The sequence below is a fragment of the Cygnus olor genome, chromosome 4 (assembly GCF_009769625.2).
Source record: "Cygnus olor isolate bCygOlo1 chromosome 4, bCygOlo1.pri.v2, whole genome shotgun sequence".
NCBI classification, from domain to species: Eukaryota; Metazoa; Chordata; class Aves; order Anseriformes; family Anatidae; genus Cygnus; species Cygnus olor.
This window is the reverse complement of record NC_049172.1, coordinates 33658316-33684007: the sequence shown is the minus strand read 5'-3', so window position 1 is coordinate 33684007 and position 25692 is coordinate 33658316. Positions and strand designations below refer to the sequence as shown.

Below are 25692 nucleotides of genomic sequence, written 5' to 3'. Positions count from 1 at the left end.
GTTCAACACTTATCTTATTCTTAAAATCAATTATTTTACTTAATAATAAAGTACTAGGAAACACAGTCATCTCCTGTTACAGGAATAACATCAAAAGTAGAATGCACCTGAGGCCTTAATAATAATGCTCTGAGATAGGAAATGTGCCATCCAAAACAGTACATTTGGTAGGGCTTTTGAAATACCTGAACTCATCAGAATAGGACTTCAAATTGCTCTATGGTCAGATTATAAGACTCTTGCCCATTCTGGAAAGCACCTTAATCTTCAAAGAACTGGTGAATACATAAATTTAGCAAAAGCTCGGTGTAATCTGCCATACAAATGCTGAAATTCAAGGAGTACTTTTTGAGGAACAGCAGTATCAGTTTCATGAAACACTAAAGCTCAGTAAGGCCATCAGAGCCCCCTTCCTAGTGACAAAACATCCTAAATTAAAATTCAAATCTGGGTTGTTGTGACTTGAGATATCAAGGGAATCACAATGGCATAGAATTTGAGGTCCCTTTAGACATGTGGCAATAACAAAGCAACATCTTACTGATCAGCAGCTCTAACCTACCTGTAAAAAGCTGAAGGCTTCCAGATTAAAAGATTTACCTATGTTTACTTGCAGATTAAGTGGATATTTTTACTAGCAAATTGAAATTCTGTTTTGCAATGAAGGTGATACCAGAAGAATATAAGATGCAACATGCAGACAGTCCTGGATGCAAGTTATTCTGTGCACGTTAAAATCTTTAGGGCAAACCTACAAAATCTATTTATTTCTCCATATTTCCTACGTATTACTCAAAATGAATAAAATACTTTTTGAAGCACAACTCCCATGCATTTATTTTAGATAGAGCTGAAAATAGAATTGATAAGATGAGGAAATAATAAGCTTCAGATTTGTTAACTTGCTTTTACATGGACTTACAATCAATATAGAAACTTCCATTCCCAAATGTCCCATATTCCACATTTAAAGAGAGTCAGAGTTTTGTGATACCCATTGAATCTGCTGTGTCCTTTAATTTCCAGTGCTACTTCTACAAACTATACTCACTTACATAGTGCCAGTACTAAGAAAGGGAAAATTAAGCCCAGGAACGTATTAATGCAGAGCATTTCAAATACATTAATCATAACGAGCACATACTGATGTAGAACAAAAATCAGATGTTAAAATTGCTTCAGTCAATGAAAAATCAGTGGTCACAACACTATTTTTCAATGTCCAGACCTTGAGGAACTCACCACCATCCATTAAAAACTGGAGGAGACACAGTTATGATTCCACTGCTTACTCACACACTTGATGGTCATCATTATCAGATGAGCAGACCACACTGCAGCAGCAGAACAGCTATTCATCTCCCAACCTGCCTTAGTGCAGAGCATAATCCCTCTGGGATCTTAAAAAGAAGTATAAAATATTCTGCTCAACCTGCAAGTAAATAGCCATTGCCTATTTTCACACAACACGTGTTCCATCAGCACAAACTGCTGACCAATGGGACAATGTTTTTGCCAAAGCCTATCTAAGGAGACCAAAAATTCTCAATTTTCAGTCTGTATGTAAGTCTGTTTCCACATCCATGTTTATAATCTAACTTGAGTTTGGGTTTTACAGTTTAGGCACAAACAACGTCTTCTAGACTCATTAGCTTCCATTTGGTCCTCACATACTTTAAGAGAACATGCATTTCTAGGAATACAATTGCCCATTGAAACAAGTCTTTCTCTTTCAGCCAATGGAAATGGGAAAATCTACATTTGGATCACATCCTACCACAGGTAAAAGGTTGATAAAACATCAAAACTGTGCAGAGAGTACAGGCACAGATAATGGTATCTGTATGTTCTCTTTACCATACATCTTCAGAGATCCAACAGAAATTTGCAAAACTCGAGTAAAAATCAAGGCAACAACACCTGAACAATTGTGTCTAGACATTGCAGCTGGACTTCAGCAGAAAACCCCCTTGCATTCCTTTTCATTACTAATAAAAATGTAAAGATTTTTTTCTTTAGCTTCAAGACTTCTTTATGACTTCTTCATTCTGACCAAGACACTGTACTAGCTCCCCCAAATGATTAGTTCCTTGTCACAGATTGTATTCAAAGTCTATCCAGACGTCAACAGTACATGTTCTGATGATGTCTCAGTCAGAAGGATCACATATAGAAGATTCAAGATAACCTCCCTCCATCAGCAGAAACATACGATGGTGGTGAAGCTAGAATCAATCCACATTCTCTCAATTTACATAACATGAGAAAGAGAAATATGGGGGCATTTTAGTCACCAGATATCACTCAGACTTTTATTCAACCTATCAAAGAAAATAAGCCAGGAGCACAGAATGCTTTCCTCAGAGAGATAATTATTATCTCCTTTAAGATAAAGGAAAAGGACCTACCACTTACCAGAGAATATACAATAAAATGATCATGGGTCAAGAAGCCATCAACTTCCTTTCTAAGAAATTATAGCCCAGCTTCTAACTTCATTTTCTTGAAAGATGCATTAACAGCATTAGTCAGCATTACTAAGAGACGGCCAGCCTCTTCTAATGGCAGAGGAAGGGTATGTATTCTGACATTGCTGAATCTCTTAGAAGCGTACAACTGTTTTGATTACTACAGGCACAAATATTTGGGAAATTTTCTATCTATTGGAGGCACTGTATAACTGGAAAGGAATAACCTTTGTTGAAAGATACCTTTACTCCTACAAACTCTTATCTCTGAAAGCATGCTGCACACCACAAAGTAAAAGATAATATCATTCAACATTTTGTTTCACTGCTTCTCAAATATCTCAGTAAAATAGCTTTCTTCCTGTTAATCCTCTACAAAAACAAAACTTTGGTAAGGCCAGAATTGTTCCAGATGCTACAACAAGAAGTAATAAAATGAAACAAGCTAACTAACTCTTTACTATAATCCACACAGTATGCATCTCAAGCCACGTATTAATATGACAAACATGGTATTTCAAATGTTAATTAATTTGTAAAAACGGAAGTCATAAGCAAATTTCACAAGTTAAAATTTATCTGATTACCAGAATACAGTGTTCCTAAAAAAATCTCCTGGATTATATCCTCTTTTCTTGGGGGTTGAGAAGAGGAGAGGGGGGAATAAGGAAGCAAATTAAAAGAAAATGAGTGAAAAAAGGAAAACTTGCTGTAGCTATAGTACAGCTTTTGGCTACTGCTTAACACAGATCTTTTCAGTCTCTGAACCTACCCTCTAATCTAACTGTGAAGCAAGTTAATTCAACAGTATGCAGTACCCACCAAATACGGCTGTAAATTTTTTGGGAAGGAGGGTGATGGGGAGGTTGAACATATGGATGCAGTTAAGGTAAAAACAGATGTTTGTTACTTTTCTTTGCAGCAACACTCAGAAACTAAGTCAAAATTGCTTTTTTTTCATGTTTATGTCTGAAAGAACTATAAGATTAAATATGAGGGAGGGAGGGTGGAGGGGGAACTGCAGTGAGTGTCACAGAGAAAGAATGAAACGGTCTCTAGTTTTGAACTCAAATCCTGAAATGAAGGCCTGTATAGTTAAAAAGCAAGACATACACCATTTAACTCTAGATTTAAAGACCCTTAAAACAGACATAACTCAAGAGTGGCTTTCATCATGCATGCTCAGACACAAAGCACCAAACTGTCTAAAGAGTCTAAGAGCACATCATACCCATGTTAAACTGCACCCCATAGCTTGAACGCCCAATTACAGGTTACACACTTATCGTTACAAAGAGGCTACTTTCTGTCAATGTGTCTTTACATATCTGTATGTGAGTATTTCCAGTTACTTCTCAATTATCAGTAGAATTTAAATGCCAAACATTTGAAAGCTCAGGTGAAAAAACCTCATGCATTGCAACATACATTCTTTCAGAATGTGTGTTAGGGACAGGAAAGGTTTGGGGTTCATCCTCCTTCCTTATACCCATTATTTACGTCCAGAAAAAAAACAGCCCTCACAAAAATAATTACTTTGGCTCTCTGCCGCTCCTACCTCACTTTTCAATATTCAAAAAGGTTTACAGACATGTTCCTCAGTGATTTCTATTGGCTTGAGTGATACGCAATTATGATTACTTGTCTTCCCTCTCCTTCCACCCAGATGTTGCTTTGCAGCACCACAGAACACAGACCATTTGACAGGTTTCCCCTCAGACAGCAAAGCGGAATGGCTTAGCAGCTAACCGACTAGCTCCCTTCCCCGTGGGATGGCGATTAAAATCAAGCTCTGATAACAAGTGATCAGAAAGCCTCTTCTGACCAGATAGTCACTTACGCTTCCATGGTACGGTTCTTAGCTCAATTCCTCATGGACTGCAGTCCGGATAACACTAGCCAGAGAACAGGCATGATTCATACCAATTAGATAAAATTGCTGAAAACAGGCTGAAGATTACAGAAGAGAAGCTTGTCATAGTACCCTCTCCCCTTGTTTCATAACAATCCCCATTAGATCAAGGTTGTGAAAAATGGGCAAAATGCTTTTCTGAAACTGGCAATGTATACACTCGCTGACTGTACACCTGCCCTGGGGATATTGCACTACACTTGACCCAGGGAAAAAATACAGCACTCAAATGTTCATATCAGAAATTCACACACTCACATCAACTGTTCTCAAAATACAAGAGGCCTAATTTCTTCATGCCAAAACAGAAAATCCTTCTTTTGTTTTGACCTCACAAATCAGACCCTTTTCATTGAATCATTCCAATTATTTATTTTATCAATTGAACTATTCATTTAATGTACTGTTTTAAAGAAAATTGCCTCTCCTAGGTTTGCGATCTAACAAATGGCAGGGGAGGAAGGGAACGAGGAGGGAAGAAAGGATAAAGAAAAGAAAAATCAAGTGTTACATACTGTTCTGCAAGTATCGTTAAGCACATCTACAAAACGTTTGTGATAACAGAGTGTAAAAGATTTCTCTTGTAGCCCACTAATGCTGTTACTACTTCAGCTCAAGGAGCGTGGGTTCATGACTCCAGAGCTGAAGCATGGGCAGAAATACTACCGACAGCTGCACAGGGGGACATTACCAGAGTACACCAGCAAGCTGTTAGGAAGAAAAAAGTGCACAACCCTTGTCTGCAGCAGTGCATTGGAAATATGTGTAACAAAACTGAACAGGACACATCACACAATAAAATGATATAAAAATGAAGAAATGAAAGCCATCAAATATAAATGAAGCATAGATTTCTTTTTTTCTTTTTTCCTTCCTTGTAGCTTCTTTGTGAGAATCACATCTTTTGTATTTATTTTAAGTTTCTTCTCTGCCTCTGTTCAAAATACTGTTGTTGCCTGGAATTTAGGTTACTAGTCCAACCACTTGCTGGTTTTTAAATCCAAACTACCACCGACACCTGGAGGTTGGGCTTTTTTTGGATTTTGTTTTTGTTATGCTTTTTGTCTTAAAGCTATTTGAGATTCAATGTACGAGTATTTTCTCCTGCTTGCATCGTGAAGAAGTACAGAGGGGAGCACAGAGTAGGATACCTTCCACCACGTCTTTAAAAACAAAAACACTAACCCAGCTCTTAAACTGCATCAGGAAATTTTCTGTGAGAATCAAGAAAATTAAGTCTTTTTGTCCTGACAAACCATCATGACAATTATATGGCAGTCATTAAAGTAAAACAGGAAGTAATCACAGTTTGTGAAAATATAAATAGATTCCCCCTTGGGGCCGCATAAGTTGCTCCAATCTGAATATATACATTCCAGGCATATTAAACAGAGGTCTAGCATGGCCTCACTGAAATCTCCAGTTCATGCAGCTGTCCGTCTACTACAGTGTAATCCCAGCTGCCAATCTGAAAGAAACCAGTTAGACAGAGCAGACACAACCAACAGAAACAAATGTCACTCAATAATGTTCAGAGGCACTGGGTTCATGGATAATTTCAAACAGTATCTCTGTCTGGAGCACTGATGTGCTCACTCAAAACACCTAAATCTTTGGCTACTGGAAAGAGGCAGATAAAAAAACTAGAACTAGAAAAACAGGTCTGGAAGTACTTCAAAGAGACTGACAAAGTAAAAAGGGGAAAGAGTCTAAAAAGAAAGTTGAGACAAATTTAAAGACCTGCAAATAATGCTGGATTCAGTACAAGCAAAATCCTAAGCAGCTCTGGGGCTAATTTTTAAAAATCTAACTGTCTCCATTTTATGTGATTACCAAAACCAAAGCTGCCTAATTTCTCTGTTCACTACAGCACTAAGTTTTCAAGAAAACAACTCATTGCTTTCATTTAAAATCAATAATTATTACATAGAAAGCCGTGGCATTGCAATATGCGTTACCTGGAAGCTTCACCATTTTTGGCATTGTTCATTCACCCCTTTAAAAAGCAAAGAATAATCTTTAAAACTTGCTTCCTACATACGGTCTAGTTAGCTACTTAGCTGACTCCAAATTTTCTGATATAAAACTTTTTGCTTTGGAAGAAAGCAATTTGTTCCACTCTGTTAGCATTCCATGGAGTTTCTCCAAATTTGATACCATTTCTATTTATTAAATAAAACATTTTGATATGAGGGAGGTTAATACATCCAGCATCCAGTGATCTTAAAAACCCTTTGCATGATCACCTGTTAGAACCTGTAACAAGTGTGTGAACAAGAAACAAATTAACTCATTTTGCTAAGCTAAGCTAATACATATATTTAAACTAAGGCATAACAAGATCAAACTATCTGTTTTCAAAGTACGGAAAAATATTATCTCAGAGTTTTCTACTGCAATTATATTTTTTTCATCTAATAAAATGTAATATTAAACTGAGGCTTCATTTTTAGACACTGATTGAGGAAAAGCATCTTCAGCATGACCTCAGGTTTCTCACTCACAAAGCAGCTGTTTTCAAATATAACTAACACAGATATATTTGCAGTTATAATGCAGTTTGGTAAATAAATACACCATCTACAGACACAGTGGGAATATTCATGAGCTAGACACACTAGACTACAGTTTGCAAATACAATGAAAACACTCCAAACAAAAATTTTTAGTTTCCCAACTGTTGTACAAGGTATTGATTGGACTGCATAAGGAATCTGCAAATAATCTAAGGATGCTAGCAATACCAAATTAATGAAATATTTGTAGACTGTTTGTCTCCATGTTTGATTCAGGCTCGATGACTTAGTCTTTGAGAACTGTAGCTATTATACACTAGCATATCTCATTCTTTCCACATAGGGAAGAAAAAAAAAGATTAAAAAACAAAAAAAGGAAAAACTTTCCCTTCAAAAAAGTTGTTTTTGATAGTTTATGAACAATTCTTTTTTCCATCTCTTGTTTACCTTTTTGATTACTTGTTCTTCTTAAATGTTGGCCAACAAATATGTCAGCTATCTAAGGCTGACCAGCCAGGCACAAATGAAAATGAAAAGAGCCCAGGGGGTCGGTCTCAAGGCCTCTCTGGCTCTGATAGATCCACAAGACAGGTCAAGCAAGAAGAGGTAAGGGAACTGACTGCACTGAAAATTTCTATCCTTTGAATTACAATCGGACTGAGAAAAAAAAGCACTCAGAGCCAAAGAACTTACTTGCACGAGTTACCTCTTTCCATAAAGCTTTACTATTTTTAGTCTAAGCAGTTGTTTGATTCTTATTTTGTTAATCAGGCATCTCAGTCCTACTTCAGATAACTCTAAAATATCCCACTTTTTCCTTTTGGATACAAAAGTAGAAGCATCAAATAAAATTAGGATCTATTCTGTAATGAAGAGAACATTCATGTCAGCTATTTTTCTGGATTGAAACCTAGCTGAATACTTTTATGTCTGTTTCGAAGCAATGTACTTAATACATAAGTTAAGACAAAGGGCAATAAAACCCCATTTGTCATGCCAAACTCTGGGCTAAATAGAATCAAAGAAATGCCACACCTCCCAGATATCACAGCGAACACTTGATTATGTTCAGGTTGCCTGTTTACTCAAACACCACAGATAAGTCACAGTGAGAGCTGAGATGTGAGAATTCATAGGTAAATAATATGGACCAGTGGCAGTACTGGTGCTCTTGTTATTTTAATACTCCTTTTAAGCAGAAGAAAATACTCATCTTTTCCTGGGAGAATCCCAACATCCCAACAAGCTGATTTCAAGCAATAGAGGGAACTGCTCACCTACAACGGCAACTGAGGCTCTATCTTTACTATGCTATTTTTCTCCGTCTTCCATCAGATCAGCATTTGCTTGCAGTTGACAAGTCCAGCTCTCCTTAGCCACGAAATCAGTATGCTTACTTTAAATATATTCTTCTTAACTCTGGTTACATACGATATTTTAATACTGATTTTCAATTAGAACTAGACTAAGTCTTAACATTTATTTGGCTTTTCACGCTGTTCCTGTGCTGCACAACGTCAAGCATACCATCTGTGCAACACACTTCTGGCCAGAGATGATTCAGTGATTGTTTCAACAACAGCTTGAATTTTGCCTGCATAAATTCGTTACTAACAGAATTCAACACATTTAAATTTACTGCTCTGTGACAGTATTTTATAATCACTTTATCCCACTTTTTAAAACTCATCACAGCCACAACAAAGACTGTTGCCCAACCTGCTAAAACCAGACTGATCATTTTCCCAACTATTTAGTAAATGTTAACTATGCTATAAATACAAATTGTGTTTATACTTTGTGAAAGATTCACTGCTGTCAGAGTTCTCCAGCTGAGTTAGAGCTGAAATATGCTATTAACTCCCACCATGAGCACAGCTAAAAGAGAGGCCAAAAATGCTTTCTCTGGGATAAGATATCAGATCTGCTACTGCTGTCATGAAACTGGGGTCATGTAAACTAAACATCCTTGTAGCTTCTTTTGGAAAGCACAGAAGTCTCTCAAATTGTAAATATTTAAGAATAAAATTAGACTCATAAGAGATAGGTCTAAGATGCATAAAACTTACCCAACGATATTAATCTGGGGTAACATTTAAAAGCTATTATCCATTAAATAATTTATGCCATATGCCTTAAAACAGAAAATAAAAAGAATAATTTTCTCTCTTTATATAATCAGAAGTGGCACATTGAAATAACATACCAAATGCTATGTCCAAACTGATTCTTCACAATTTCTGAATCTCCTCAGTTCATATGGAAATAAAATATCAATGGTAGAAAGAAAGGTGTCAATAGAATGGAGAAAGCTGTGCTTCCTAATGTTAAACAGACTACCTTCATATAACAAAATGGTACCTTCTTTCCAAAGGAAGAAGTATAAAACAACTGAATCATCTAAGGCTAAGTGCAAGTCACTTTGTAATGAAAGTACATGGAATAGTAATTGGATGGGTCTTACTCTCATGTTTTTCAAACTATTATTGCTAATTCTAAAATCATCAGTCTTCCTTAATTACTGCCTACAATTATCATGCCATATGATATTTTAAAATTTTTTCAGAGAATACAGTTAGGTGCTTTTTGATAAGTATGGTACATAATTTTGTATACCTCCTGAAGCTGAGGGGTTCCTGTAGTAAATCAATATATCCTCCAAGTAATTTTTTGCCTTCTGGCTATAATCTCTTTTCTTTAAGCTTATCTAGTGTTTATGCTAGCCACAGAGGGCTATGAGCGGAGAAATGGACTTTTAATTATAAACTCCAAGTGGAGCCCAAATTCATGATGGTCTTCCCTTACTCTATGCTAAAGGCAACAGAAATTTTTATTCTTCTGACAAAGAAAGTAATAGAATATAAATTAGTCCAAGATACAAATTATTTTCTACAGATTGTGCTTCACTCCTTCATCAGTTGCTTGTCTGAATGGCAGAGAACTAATTCTATCTTTAAAAAAAAAGGCAAAAAAACTTGGACAGCTGTTTCAAAAAGAGAGCAGAATTTGTGATAAGAAGGTGATGCAAATTCTCTCCAGAACCGCTGGATGACATTTATCTGTGGTACTGTGACTTCTTACCTCTTCCATGCAGGCACAAAAAAACCCTTCACAGCAAATCTTATGATTGCAAGTTCAGATCAGAATAGTTTTTTCAAGACAGAGTCAACAGAAGGTAGTAATATAGCATACTTCTGCTGGCAAATACCATATTTTCCACAGGAAAGAGATGTGATATTTACTGCTTGTCAACTAACAGCAACATCCCTTTGCAGTTGGAACCTCTTTCAGCGAGATACACAAGTACAAGGATCAGAGTTGATGACAACACTGCTAAAATGGCTTGAGGAAAAAAAGAAGTGGATGAAGGAATGGTCTCTGCAGGGACGACTTGTGCACAGATATGGCAGCAGATGTACTGGATCCCTTGCCTTGCTTCTCCAGTTGTTCCCTTCCCCCACTGGCTCCAGCTCAAACCCTCCTCTCTTGATCTGCTCCCCCCCTCCTGAGATTTGCCTTTGAATTATGCAAGCTTTGCACTCCCCAGGGTTTATCTGCCAAAAGGTAGCATGTGGCCCATGGTTTGCATTTTAGTTTAAAATTTTCGATTATAGAAGTCAGATCCTTTCAAAATACTTTACATCATTTATTCCCATAGGCAGAAAGAATGGCAGGAAAAAATTGTTCACAGCAGTATGAGAGGATGTAAAAGTTCTACATTTTCAGTTAAAAAAAAAAAAAAGAAAAAAAAAGAAAGAAAGTTGGAATATGGTTTTAATCAAGTAGTTTTCCTTCCTAGACGAGTGCTTCCTTCTTGTAATATATATAACCTGACTGCCTATAAAAATAAAGGTGCCAGTTGGAGCCATTTAGGAGACCTAAGGAAATTCTGCATTAACCTGAACTCCTCCACTCCTCAGTTCCTTCCACTATTATTCTGTGTGTGGCCTCTCCTGATGAGTTAGGTCACCGATATCCACACACATACCTGTGAAGATACTTCAGAAACATCACGGGCTTCTCATTACTGATGTGGTCCAGGCTTGGCAGCGTATATACTCAGAGACCGTCTTAGTGGAGAAATTGCCATGGTTTAAACACATACTATTATTTCCATATGATACCTAAGCCTGGGTAACTTGCAATATAGAAGTTTCTCCTTTTTTCAGGTTTGCAAAGAAAAATATATATTCCACTACAATTTTCAGGATTTAAAGCCCCAAACCTTGAACTTTATTGCAAGGAGAAAGCTTAAAGCATCCTTTCCAAAACCCAGAAATCTAGAATAAGATTTCTGGTTTAATACTTGCTTAATAAACAGACAGTAAACCTGTGGTGTCATGCCTGCCTAAAAATACTATTAATTGTCCAGATCAGAAACTCATTCGACCTCTAACCGGGAATTTGGTGGAGAAAAGAAGAAATATTTTCTGGCAAGCTGACTGAAGGAGAAAAATAAATGCTGATTGAAGCTGCTTGGCAGTACAGAATGTTAGCGTAGGTCCTCAGGGAGATGGATTAGTAAGCAGGAAGAAGGTGAGGCTGTCAAAGGTGCATGATAAATTCATTTAGCACATAGATATAGAATGATTATGCACATAGATATACACACAAGCAGATTTTTTATTACTTTCATCTTTACTCACAAGTAAAAACAGAATAACTTACCATTGGTGATGACACTCATTAAATCTCTTTGCATGGTTATCAATATCATACCAGAGCTGATCATATGTACCATTTCAAATTACATATACACGTGTATACAATACAAAAATATGCTATTACAAAATAAATATAAGTAGGAAAGGATGCTTTACTAACCAGGAATCTTTCTACTGTTGGAATATCCTTAGACCTGCTTAAAAATAAGGTTGAAAAATGCTAAATAAAGATATTCCATTGGACCAATCTTCAAATAACACAGAATAAAAGTACTACAGATAACATTCATTCTGCTGTCTGCATTTATCAGTACGTATTTTTTACATCATCAGTAGTGTTTCAAAATTCTGCGTCTGCTAAGCTACTCCGTTATTATGAACTCAACATCAGTGATTTCTCCCTCTCCTGTTTTCATTTTAATACGCTACTCAGTTCAGCCAGTACAGAACAAATCAGAAATAAGAAACGTAGAAGTGACATAAAAAAAAAAAAGCCATACTCAAAAGATTTGGTAACAAAATATATTAATATATTTTTAGAGGTACAAAATGCCTCTCTAACTGAGACAATCCACACTTCCAGACAGATTTGTAACTACTTTGTTGGTCTTAAATTAGTGTTGGTTTTTTTTTCAGGCTATGACACAAGGAAAAGAGATCACAGTTAAACTGATAATAGAGCTGCTCTAGAAAAATTCAAAACTACTTAAAATGTGTGTCTGGAAAGCTGCTCTTTTGATTAGTATTACTTCAATTTGTACCTTCATCATTTCACTTCTTTAAAAAATACATGCCTTAGTAAAAAGTTACATTTATGTTATGTTGTGTGAATCATAAAAAATAAAATCAAATAATAATATAAAATATCTGAAGACATACTCTCTAACCTATATTTCCCATAGGTGTATCAAAATTAAGAATGAAGACTGAACTAATATGAATTTTTACACAATACCCAGTCTATTTTTTTTTTGAGCTCACACTTAAACCTACCACTTCAAGAGTCCAATAAATACTATTACATTGTAAGAGTATTTTCTTATCAGTGTACAAGGAAACAGTGATAAACATTATCAATGAAATGAGAAAATGATAGGGTGAACAGTATCAACTAGTATCTGTGGGTCAATAACTGTTTCAAACCTGGTTAATACAATTTTCCTTAAAAGCCAAACGTTCCAATATATTTTTTCTTAGCTCATTGGAATGCAATGATGTGCAATGTCTGTATTTTAGCTCCAAGTGGACCAAGATGAAGTCTGCAGACTGTCTGCAGCCGAAATAACACTGACAACCAGCCATAACTTCTGCTACTAACGCCAGTCCTCACGTACCTTTACATGCCCTGCACACCCCCAAGCCTTTCCACTGCCCCACTTTCCTCCCAGCCACAACCCACACTGTTGCTATGACATGACTTTCTCTACAGAGGGTGTCAAGGTGTCCCAACAGTCAGATGGCTGGTATGTACAGAAAAAACAGCATTATTGAAAATAATAATCACTTACTTCTCGCACCTTCTTTCAACAAACAATAAATGACAAGAAACTTACCTTAGGATTAGTCTACAATTCTACAGTGAACTTCAAGCCTAACATTTGTAAATAGAAATATAATTGTTCTTTCTTTTTTAACCTGTTTGCAAATATATTTCCTGCTGGTATACATCTAGCCACACTTTTAAATAAAATTGTTAACAGCATTCATATCACTTTGTTCTCAGTGACTTAGAATATTTGACTGCAAAGTACCAGTTACATTTATTCTCTAATTAATATACTTACAGCTATTTTTAGTTCTGGTCTATTGACTGAACAGAGGAAGTAAAACCTCTCAAAAATAACTTTTAATCACCCTCCCCACACCCTCTTTTTTTTTTTTTTCTTTTGGAAAACAGCTGTTTAGGTGGAGGAGGGAGTTGTTTTCAAGCCCACAGTAACATTAAGATATTTTATCAAATAGATTTTTCTCAATGGTGATGAGCCTGAGTAAAAGACGCAATCTTTCCACAGTTCAAATATTTACTTTTGCTTATCAAAAATACAGGACAAGTTACTATTAATTTGATAGCAAGCTAAATAAAAATAATGGAAGCTACAAAACTATAGAGTGCTTGATATGCACTCCACATGCAGGATTGCATTAAAAGACAATTGTTAAAACTGTGGAATTTAATTCAAAAGTGCAAACCAAGATTGCCCACGGTCTTCTTCCATTAAGGTCCTGCATTAGTGAGAAGAACGCTGCCCTCAGAGCAAATAAAGCAGTTCTTGAACATTTATTTTCATACTGGTGTGGCTGAATCTAGGTGCACAAAGTTTAAGAACAACTTGCGTGCTTGTTCTACTTTTGCATGCTGTGATGACTGGTTCAGGCACCTTGCATTTGTCTGGCCTGTAGCCAAACCACAAGAGAAAGCAAAGATTTGAGCATTCACTGGTAGACCTAAACAATGTGGAGTCTTTACACTTTCAACAGTACCAAAGGTTAACAAAGATTTTGCTTTTCTACATTTGAAGTACAAACTTACCTCTCTCAATACAGGATCTGTTATTGAACTTAAATTAACAGCTCCTTCGTAAGTCAAATAGTAGAATACATTCAGGGACCTAGCAGCCTCTGGCCCTTGCTGTTTGTAGCCAAAAATCAGATCAATCCACTGATGAAGCTGGCAGGAAACAAACTCACTTTCTAATGCCTGTAAAAAAACACACACAAAGTATATAAACTTGAGTTTGACAGATAGTCATCATTTCTTAGTAGTAGAAGTATTTTGAATAGCATGCAAAATTATCTTAACAAGTCTCACTACAAAATTGATAACAATAGTTTAAAATTATATTTTTTTAAAAAAACGGCCCTGCAAAAGATGACGGGGTCTCCTGACTAACCCTACTCTACTTCCCGCTCACTGTGAGATCTTGCTGTTTACACTATAATAGTGGGAATAAGAGCAAAGCAGTAAGTGGAAAGCATTTATGCATTTAGAGGCGGACAGGCTAAGTTTTCATGAACTCTCACAATACAGTTGTGTTTTTTCTACGTGTGATCTTCACAATGAATAATAACAGCATGTTAATCTGATTGTGACAGACGGACAGAAGACTGACAGATCCAGGGAAACTCAACTAACTAGGAGTGTCAGGGTACAAAATATTTACATGCTGAAATATCAGCCTGCTAATACTTTTATGCATTTCTTGTATATGTCTCTTAGACAAGCCTTTACAGAAATGGTATTAGGATGCTGAATGATAAAGCCACTTTCCTGAAGATGTTATCCAGTTACAATCCAATCCCTCAAACAAAAGCATCTAAACCATAATGGATCTCTCCATAACGGTATTAGAAATAGTACAAATACATTAAAAGATGACTTAAAAATCATTGTAATCTAAAGAGTTAATTCACCTAGGTTAAATTGCTAGCAGAATTTGTTTTCACTATTTCACACAGAGGATTCAATATCTTTTTTATTTTAATGAGTAGATGAAACAATGCAACAGAGTCTGATAATCTCTTCATCTAAAGAAACTAATAGCATTTTCCTTGTAAAGGAAATTCCTAATTTTGAGCAGAGGAAGTTAAAATTAATCTGAAAACCAAGGAAATCACTCTGCAAGTTGCACACAAAAATGATGGGTTTGTTTCATTAACTGATGCCTGAAAACAACATTTAAATTGACACATAAAAACAGCAATTGTCTTAATTTGTGTGGTGCACACCACACAAAAGCCCTAAATATGTTCAAATTAGAGCAAGCTGCTTGATTGTCACTGCAGCCTTGTGTCATATTAATGCATGACAAACATTAAACCATACACTTAAATGGCAATTTATATCATTTAAATGTTTACTGCCACGCCAGATCATCACTCATTTAAATGTGACTTTCTGACAGCTAATTTCAGTTAATTTTCCTCGATTCACTTAATTAGAACTTTCAATCAAGAAAAGACCTGTACATATCTCCTACTTCATATCATTCTTTTTTATTATTGTTTTTATTAGGATTCCCAGCTATTGAACTGCTGAAAGCATTCTTTAAAATGAATTACCACAAAGGATAGTAACTCTTTGGATGATCATATGGAAATACCATATAACATATATGCTTAGACAGGATTTTTCATGCTTTTTAAATTTATTTTTCTTTTTTTGTTTGTTTTTAAATTAAAAAAATGTTTAGACACAGACACACAATTAAAACTATAAAAAACCACACGCAGGCCAATTAAAAATTAATGATTTCAAAATTGTTTAATAAGATAAAACCAGTCAGGAGTCTCATGAGTGTCCATAATACTACAATGTGCAGCCATAAAATCCTACAGGGCTCAGCAAACGACAATGATAGGAATTAATTTTCTTGCTATCCTGCTAAAATTTTTTAACCCTAGAACATACTTACTGTTATCATTACAACTATTTAGTGTCAGGGAAAAATAGTTTTAAGGGCCTGTGACTTTTTTTTTTTAATATCTATGTTTAGTATGTGCAGAGGTTGTTCCTTTTTCCTTTTCCTCAAAAGCTAGATTTGTAATGGGTTGTACTACACTCACAAAGCACCTGGACATGAATAACTAAAGGAATATCATTCTGCAATCTCCACAGATTAACAGACACCTAAATCTGACTTTTCCTAAAAAAGCAGAACCAAAACACACTCTTTGCCTTTACCTGGAATGGTTTGTAGCCATCCGGGAAGTACTTTCTTTTTCAAGTTTAAAAATAATTTACACTTGTAATTTAAACAGATTCAAAACTAGACCATTCTCTTTTATTTCTTTTTTCCATATTAGGCCATTTTAGACCATCTTCCTCATTTGCCAAATCACAGCTACAACAGCTAAACAAAAAATGACTACAGTCAACATCAATACCCAGGGCCCTGAAGGACAGACCAAATATAGCACACAAATTCAGACGATAAATAAGCTTGCCTGTCATTTCAGATACACAGTTAAGCTGTTGGTTGCAGGGAGGTGCTTATTCTATGATCCCACTGATAGAGGAACAATAGTTAGCAGACTGTACACTGATTTAAAAATAAAGCAAATTTTCAGGGAAAACAACACAAGGTACCAGAGTGTGATGTGCATCATAAGCACACTGGTATATACAATTTAAGAGGGGCACTGCTTAATAAAAAATCTGAAAAGTGAAAAAGTTCCAATGTGCATAAAGTACTAAAAAGGAGTTCTTTAAAAACTTTTTACTGTTAGCATTTGCCTCTTGCAAAACTAAACCAAGGGTATAGAATGCTAAGCATTTAGGATTACTTAAGCGTCTAGGACAGACAGTGCTCATTAAGGCTCTAGTTAAATATGGCATGTAGCTATGGGATCCTAGTATCCTTCCCAGGCTGCTCTTAAAGCTACCCAATCAATTGCCAGCACTCCCACTGCAGGCTGAGTACATCATTTACACCCACTGCATGCTCACGGTAAAACACGTAAAACAAGAAAATCCTCTAAAATGTCCAGCCTAACACAGTAATATTCAGTCCTATTGAGTTATTGTAAAATAAATCAGTGCCTAATGCCCAATTGTTAAGGAGCAAATAAGACCGTGAAAAGACTGTCACGTGAAGCCCCACACAAATTGTCAATTCTGTCCACAGGGACTCATATTAACTTTGACAAACTGTCTTGGGGTTGATATCTGTTTCTTTAATGAGATCTATTAGGCAGAGACTAAAACACTTGAGATACGCTAAAAAGTACAGTATACAGATGTCAAACACAAACACCTATTAGTAACTTTCATTTCTCCATTCCCAAGGTAGGAACGCTTCAGAAACATTGAAACACTGAAGCTTTGATCTTATCAGAGCTTATCAGGAAATGTTTGTTTATTCATAAATATTTTTCAGATGTACAATCTGATATCACTAAGCATAACTAAAATTACTTCTTTGAGAATGACTCTGAAATGCTTTATTTTGTGTGCGTCTTTTTATGCCCTGTTTTCTGAAAGGAATGAATGGAGAATAATCTGCTGAAGACTATCAGTGCAACATCGATACAAACAATCTAGCAAAACACAGTCAGAGCGATGGAAATACAAAACTAGCACATTAGAAAAGATTTCCCCCCCTCCCTTTTTCTTGAATAGAAATCCTCTGACCATTTATTATGATATATTTTCCCAAACAATGTTATACCTCTGGAATCAAAATTTGTACCTGTAAAGTAACTACCACGGGCCTTTGCTCTCTACTTTTCTTTCTCTTTTATTTCTGTACGCCTGTAAGGACATACAGCAGATGAAATTATGTCTGTTAAAAATGAATATATACTTGAGATTGGGATGTGCCAATGCTGAAATCAGATGGAAGTATTAACTGTATTTCTCTTCACTAGACAGAGACAGCAAAGAAGTCCTACCTATACAAAATTTGTTTTACGTAATTAAAATTAAAGTAGAAACTTTTGATTAGACAACAAAACTGTTTCTCCAACATGAATAACCTTTCCTACTCATGCAATTATAAAAAATCCAGGAAAATATTACTTTGGCTAGTAAGAAATTACCAATCTCAAGTACCAATAATTGCCTATTATCTCAAAGGGGCTAAGTATTTTAATTTCTCTTTGAAGTAAGGAATCTCCTTTGTAATATTTAAAATAAAAGACTTTTTAAAAGAAAAAAAAAACACTTTACATTTGAAAAATATTAATGTATGAACAGAAAAGCAGGATTTAGGATTTCACACATTTTTAGCACAAACATAATTTTGATGTGAAAAATTCTCTTCCTGAGTAACCACAAAGCACCCACGTAACAGAAGTACGAGGTAACTACTTCAAAGTCATTAAGTATGTATTCTGGCTTGGAAGCATGTCTGTGTACATACTTTTGAAAAAAAAAAAAAAAACATGTTGGTTTGCACATATTGCATGTGCAGGCTTTCAGACACTAGCTGGTAATGCTGCCTTAACATTGATATATGACCTTTGTAAGTTACAATGAAGAAGGCTGGTTTTTTCAGCCTAATTAGAACTGTTTCAAATTTTCCTGCTAAATATATGATAGAAAGTCCTTTCAACTTTTTTTTATTATTATTCTAGAGTTTCTTTCCATGTCAACTTTGTTCCAATCAAAATATGTTTTGAATTAAATGATTTTGATTCAATATGTGGATCACATTTCACTTCTAAGATTTAAAGTCCAAAAAGGAAAAGTTTAGGCTGTTCAAACAAAGCAAAAGCAGCCACTTTGCGGAAAGCTATTCACATTTACCAAGACTGACAAATTGTTTGTGTGCACCATTAGGTCTAGTTTCTGCAATAGTTGCCAGATTTCCTGTCCTCCTAATAACACATTAACTCTTGAAGTGCTGGCTTTATCTTTTGAGGTTTCTCAGTGACCACTAGTATTCAGAAGTAAGCTACAAACTACACTTTCACTAGAAACACTATTTGATCACTTGGGTATACAGCTGAGGAGAAAAAAAAAGAAAAAAAAAAAAAAGAGTATAAAAATCTACTAGAAAGATACTGAACTCCAGCCTGCCTTGAAGATATCAGGAGGAGGAGGAAGAGGACAGCAGACATACTAAGGAGAAAACTCAGAGTTTTGCATGAGGTAATGCAAATTTCAAAAGGATGAAACAGACACAAAGCTTTTTACATGATCGCTGGTTTCTAAATTGCTGCTACAAAACTGTTCCAAGCGGATTGTTACAACTATACTACACAGAGTTTTATTTACTGTATTTTGCAATTTGTATTAAAAATTAAATACTTTAGACAGACAGCACTTATTTTACATCTTAAGTTACATGAACAATCTCATTCCCTTTAATTTGTGTTCCCTTTATTTTAAAATGCTGCCCAGAAGTGAACTACCAATGCATTCTTCATTGGTGTTACAACCAAAGTTAGCATTTTATTTTGTTTCTGTTACTGGTCACCAATACCATGATAAAACAGAAAAAAAAAAAACCTCTTGAAAATACCATCTTAATAAATAGTTTTAACTCATGTTTTACACAAGACTGATCTTAAAGAACAAAGAGTATCAAAAACCTGAGAAGGTCATACTTAAGAGACCTCTGGAAGATAAACTTCCCTTCCTGTGCTCCCTCTACTTGTCTGTATTTATCAATAAGGTACTAAGTAATGACAACAGAGAATTTTTGTGTAATAGTGTAACTGAATGAAAAAGCATTTTCTGGTGAGATACATTCTGCATAAACAGCATGTAAACAATGAAAAATATTTTGCAATCTAATGACTCAAGATCTCACTTGAATTTATGTAATTATTACCAAAACAAGAGTGAATTAGCAGAATGTTTACCTAAAAATCTTGAGTACTTCTTTTGGCAATTTCTATAGTCAGTCCCCAACTGTCATTTTGTAGTTGAAAACAGACAGGTCTGACAGCTGTTATATATTTCATAAAATGAAAGCTACTTTTCCTTTGAAATTCGGCTTTAACCTCAACTGAAATGTCTATCACTAGATGCAGGAATAAAAGATTTAGCTGAATATGAAAACTTGCCCTGAAGCATTCTTAGCTGTTCTTCTGTTAAGGGCAGTGATCACCCTTAAAAAATATATATTTTTAGTATATGCAACTGGCTAAGCATACCCATGATAACCTGCAAATTTGAGAGCAATATTTTAAGGCAAAATTGCTACAATTTACCACAACCAGTATATAGATAAACTGACCAAATGCTGCATTTCTACTGTTAAGTTTCAAAGTTTAGACATCTATCTCAAAGTGTCAACAGTGGAAACATTTACACAATTGCTTAACTTTACTCATGAGCAACTTCACAGCCTTCATAGTAGAACAATTTAGAAGGGCAAAGTGAAGCATCCTGCCTGGCTTGTAGGATCTCTTATGTTATCCGTTGTAAGAAGAAACTAGCATATGGCTATTAGAACATTTGGAGAGCCAAACTTAAAAACAAGATTCAAAAGATGATACTACAGTGTAAAGAAACCAAAAGCACATTAAAGAAAGCCAACATGCGTGCCAAAAGCAGTGCAGTTATAACATCACACTGAATAAGTGCTGATTTGCTCACATTACATGTCATCGGTATACCTTTTTCCCTGAGCATGTCTCCACTGGTACTTGACAGTTAATGAACTATAAATTTACATGCTGGCTTACCTCACTTGTTCACATATTCCATCAGTGATGGCTGTGACAATACTACCTTCCCCACCGAAAGAAAGAGTGGGCAAAACCTGTCTCAGCCAACTGGCTCCATAAGGAAACAAAAGATGCTTTTCAAAAGGCATACCAGCAATGACCCCTTCCTAATAGCTGGATTTCCTCTCAGCCAGAAGACTCAGAAGACTTGTGATAGGAACAAAAAAAGGATCATGAGGACTTTATTAAACTTCCCCACATGAAAAATAATATATAAAAGCCATAATTAATTACAGTCGTAGAATCACACAGCTATTATTCATAAGCATGATAACACTGATACATATGGGGCTTGCATTTGTCCTTCTCTAGAGATACGCAGAGAATCTAAACACAACTGGTTAGATAACCATAAGCATTTCTTGCTAGAAATATAGCTAAAAGCAAGTATTTGTAACAGCAGGAAGTGCTGGTGATTTCCACCATTTCCACCTCTTCCCAGCCCTGAATTTTTTTCCATGCTTAAAATGCCTGCTACATTGTTGGAGGATTCTCTTCCTCAGAAAATATCAGCAACATCCAAAGCCCAAGACAGGCTGGATGAGGATCCCTTTTGAAAATCCTCACATACAGCATGAAAAAGAGGCAGGAAGCTCCCTCCTCCCTGAAAATCAGTAATTCCTCTCAGTTCCTCCAGCACTTGCCTGCACGAAGACTGACAGCCGGGATCTGGAACCTATTACCCATGGAAGCACAGACTGTTAACCACACAGCTGACAGTTGGCTCAGTCAAATTAGTTTAAATGAAGTTTTGTATTAAAAAACCAAACAACAAAATCCCCCAAGATATGACTACATTTCACAGTGCAGTGTTGGGTACTGACAGAGCTGACTGAGCTGGCAGCAGGGCTGTGCCATCGGGTTAGCACAGCATGCTGCCAAGCTAACACAACCTTTCTCTCAGGTTAATGCAGGTACATGGCTTCCAACACTTCAGCTACCTCGCATACCCCTAACCAGAGGTCTTCTGTATGGCATCTTCTTGTGCCTTGTCACCACGATCACAGTTGCTTCCAAATGTCAAGTATTAGCCAAAGGCAAACTGAAAGGTCAGAGTACTGCACGCTTCCAAAGGGGCATTTGTCATAGCAAACAGAGAGAGATTCACCTTTTCATGTTACAGATTCTTTCTCAGTAGCAGAGAGGTGCAAAACACACACTACAAAACATTAAACTATGTCAAATTTGCTTGCCTTTCAGGCTGAACAAATATCTGCTTTTTCACTGAAGACAGAAACAGATGAAACTGAAATTCAGAAAAGTGTTACGGCCAGAGTACGCTTACCCAGTGTTAGGGCTTTAGCTTACTTTTTTTAAATGAATATATAGCTTGCATAATTGTTATGTAATGGATGGTGAAACTTAGTGAATACAGTGAAGGTCATGAAGTTATAGAAAATGTCTAAAACATGAACAGAACTCGCATGATCAAAATGCAGAAAAGGTTTATATCAGCACAGACAAAACTACACTTGAAACAGCTTTCATGTTAAGTATTAGGCTGTGCGCTACAGGTTTTGATCTCACTTAATCCTCAAATTAAAGTTTAAGCCTACACATACTGTCTGATTAACAACAGCACAATACGTTTCACACTGGGAGACACTGGTGATTTTTTACTATGTATTTTGCATCTAAATGTGCTCATACATTTTTCCCTTCTGATTTACTCTGTAATCCCTAGAAGTCAATTGTTGCTTTATTTTTGCGCTCTGTTTCAACAGCTTGCAGCATTTATACTGTGCTTTGATGTGTCAGCTGTATATGCAATTCACAAGAACTGTGATGATCAACAAGTATTAGTATGCATGTAAGAAGAGACAGAAATGGTTGCAAACACATGGTCTTCAGATCACTGCAAATAGCACAAGCAAACATCTTAGAAGAGTTGTAGAGACTAATCTAATTTGTCTTTGAAGCCAGTTCTGGGAAAAAATGTTCTCGAAAAATTTGTTTAAGATTAGGAAATAGTACGACAAAAGGTCAAGGAATTTAAAATTTAAAACACAGTTTAGATGCAAGTCAGGCAGACAACCCATTTCAATCTTGTCATTTGACTTCACAGAATAGGAAGTGTTCAAGAGCTTTTGGAGAACAGATTTGCAAAGGCAATTAGGGTACCACTTCTGAATAAATCAAACAGTTATGAAATGGGAAACAGCACTATATCATCTCATGGCACAAACGTGTAATCCACTACGGTACTAACGCATAGATAAGCATGGGTTTTGCTTCCTTGCAATGATTATCAACAGTCAAATTCTGATCTTTTATAAAGATGTTCTCTGTGGTTGCTTAGGATGACAACAATACAAGGTATGTTTGGCAAAGACACTGCGCTCATCAGAGTTGGCATTTAACTAGAATGACACAGGAGAAACATTATTTAAACATGACAGAGAAAGAGAGAATTTGTGCAGTAAAGACATTATCAGTACGAGATTCTACAGTTCTCAAACCTTTTCTGTTCAAACCAGATTTTTGTTCAGCACAAGAAATACAAGAGAAGGGACTGTTGGAAGGACTGGCTCCTCCCTCTCTCCCCTCACACCACAGCTTCTACATTCAGCATTTAAGAAAAAACGCCGATTGGTGGAAGATACTATTTGGAAAATGACATGCTCTTTGCAAACTTGCCCAAACACAGCAGGTTCTCATTTAACATCTTGTTCTGGCAAATTTGCTAAGCAAGCTACCAGGAAGCCTAGATCCAGATGAGCTGGTGCTCAAGGGCAGCTCACCTTACACCGAACCCTCTGGTACAAGCACTTCCACAGTCTTCAGATTAAGGAGGACCCTGTCCCGGGCTTGACCGTGAGCCACACCATGTCCCAGTGGATCCCCTCAGCTGTCTCCCAATCCTTGGGAGTAGTTTGGCTACTGCTGGAATTTGTAGCAGAAAAAAGAGCTCCTAGGGGTCAGGTTCAAAGCTTGAAAGAAATCAAACTGAAAATGGGTCATATTTGTAAATTACTTTTTACATTTCCCTTCCTTAGGAAATGTGAAATCTAGCTTTTCTTATTCTAATTTAATCATGTGTTGCATGTAGAGTTTCAACCAGTTTCAGACATAATGCTTTCTTGTGGGTAGTTTAATTTCTTCTAGGTTGTATTCCTTTCTATCACCTAAACAGCTTCCATTTTTCACTAAGACAGCTGTACACAAAAAGATATATTGAGTATAGTGAGCACGCTCAGGAAATCAAGGCGTAAACACCTCCAAGTGCAACAGACATTCTGTAGCCGGCTGAGAGCAAACTTTTCATAACCTTTATATTACTCTGCCATGAACTGTGTTAGTGGGAAGGGAGCAGGAGATGAATACTATTAATGTTTGGAGGTTACATGCTGAAAAAGCATGTGGCCCATTATTAACGTTAGAATGAATTAAATTTTTCTAGTTATAAGTGAAATAAGATTCTAGAAAAAAATATAATTTTCTCTTGTATCAATAATATAATTTTTTCCTTCATAGAAATTGGCTTACAAAAACATAAAAATAAAATAAAACTATACTGCAATAAACTAGTATTTAACTCCTATCTTCCAATTAATTTTGTAGTTCAGAGGTTGAACTCCCAGAGACAGGTCTAGCCTTTTGTCTTTACATAGCAAACCATAAAGCAACTGATCTATATAGCATTGCTACCCAGCATGGAAAAAGACAAAAGGTTTAAAAAAAAATTTTTTTTTAATCACCAATGTTTTTAAGCAGCAATGACCAAATTACAAGGTTTTAATCAACTGACATTCTACTAAAACTACTTACCCTGACTCTGGGTAATGCTCATACATGATCTATTTTAAATAAAGCCCCATACCTCTGGCATGCAAGCTTTATCAGCCTGAGTAAGATAAGCTTGAGGATAACATCAAGTCCTTGTCTTAAAGACAGTGCTGCTCAGAACCAGGACTGAGTGGTTCACCCACTCTGGGGCTGCTGAAGGGAAGCAGAAGGTTTCCCAAGCTCCTCACCCTTACAACCATATCATAGAGATACGGCAAGTGTTTGAGATACCTCATCCAATACGTGTACTGTCAGTCTGTATTTCACCTACAGGCACAGCATAAGGGAAATTAACACTGTTTTTCAAAAGTATGCCTGTGTGTTCAATTCTACCCTTTATTTTGGAGGACAAGCTGCTGCTGCTTTTCTTTTTCTTTTCTTTTTTCTTTTTTTCCTTTTTTTTTTTCCTTTTTAATGCCAGATGTATGCCAAATAGCAAAGAAATCTTGTTGCAATATTGTTGGGGGGAAATAAAAAAAGTAAAAAAAAATAAAAAGAAAAAGAAGCATGACGTTTGCCATCAGTCAGGTTCAGGAGAGGCCAGCAACTCGCCTGCCAGGGGCCAAGACCACTCGTGCTCTTTGGTGTAGGCAGGAATCTCCTCAGTGGGAGCTGGGACCTGGCCAGGGCAGGGTGCTCCCGCACCCACACCCACGGAGGGATGTCATGGGGGGATTTCTGCACGAAAAAGCCCCATTTCCACACATTGGGCAAAGCACTCACGTTTCAAGGGAGAGGCAGCATTGACAGATCTGCAACCCAGTCCTCATCCCAGCTTTCTCCAGGCGGGCTTACTCACTTCTGCTGGGCGAGCAAAAGGCAAGCGGGCAGGCAAGGGTTACCGGGCGCTGAGAGAGGGGACCGGGAGTGGGGGCAGCCCGAGCCAAGCGGGGAGAAGCCTCACTAATGAGCCTCGAGGACCCCGCAGTGGCTTTCAAACCATGCCACCCCACACCAGGGGGCTGCTGGCCATACCAGGAGGGCGATTGGAATAAATGACTGGAGTCATTAACTCTGATTTGAAGCCACCTGACTGGAAAGAGAGGCGAGGAGCTGTTTAGCTGATGGGCTGGTGGTAGAAAAAGGAAGCTTTCCTTTACTCTCGTGTTTGTATGTGGTAAAAGAGCTCGTCCTTTCAAATAGGTATTTGGTGGCGCTAATGAAAAGCA

At 36.6% G+C, this 25692-nt stretch overlaps 1 protein-coding gene across 6 annotated transcripts in view; it reads right to left on the bottom strand.

Moving 5' to 3' along the window:
• LRBA (LPS responsive beige-like anchor protein) overlaps window positions 1-25692 on the bottom strand; it is a 396366-nt gene that overhangs the window by 44862 nt on the left and 325812 nt on the right. For all 6 annotated transcript variants that reach the window (XM_040554872.1, XM_040554875.1, XM_040554874.1 and 3 more), the window contains one exon: window positions 14091-14258. In XM_040554872.1, coding sequence (XP_040410806.1) covers window positions 14091-14258 — 168 coding nt within the window. The remainder of the gene's footprint in view (window positions 1-14090; window positions 14259-25692) is intronic.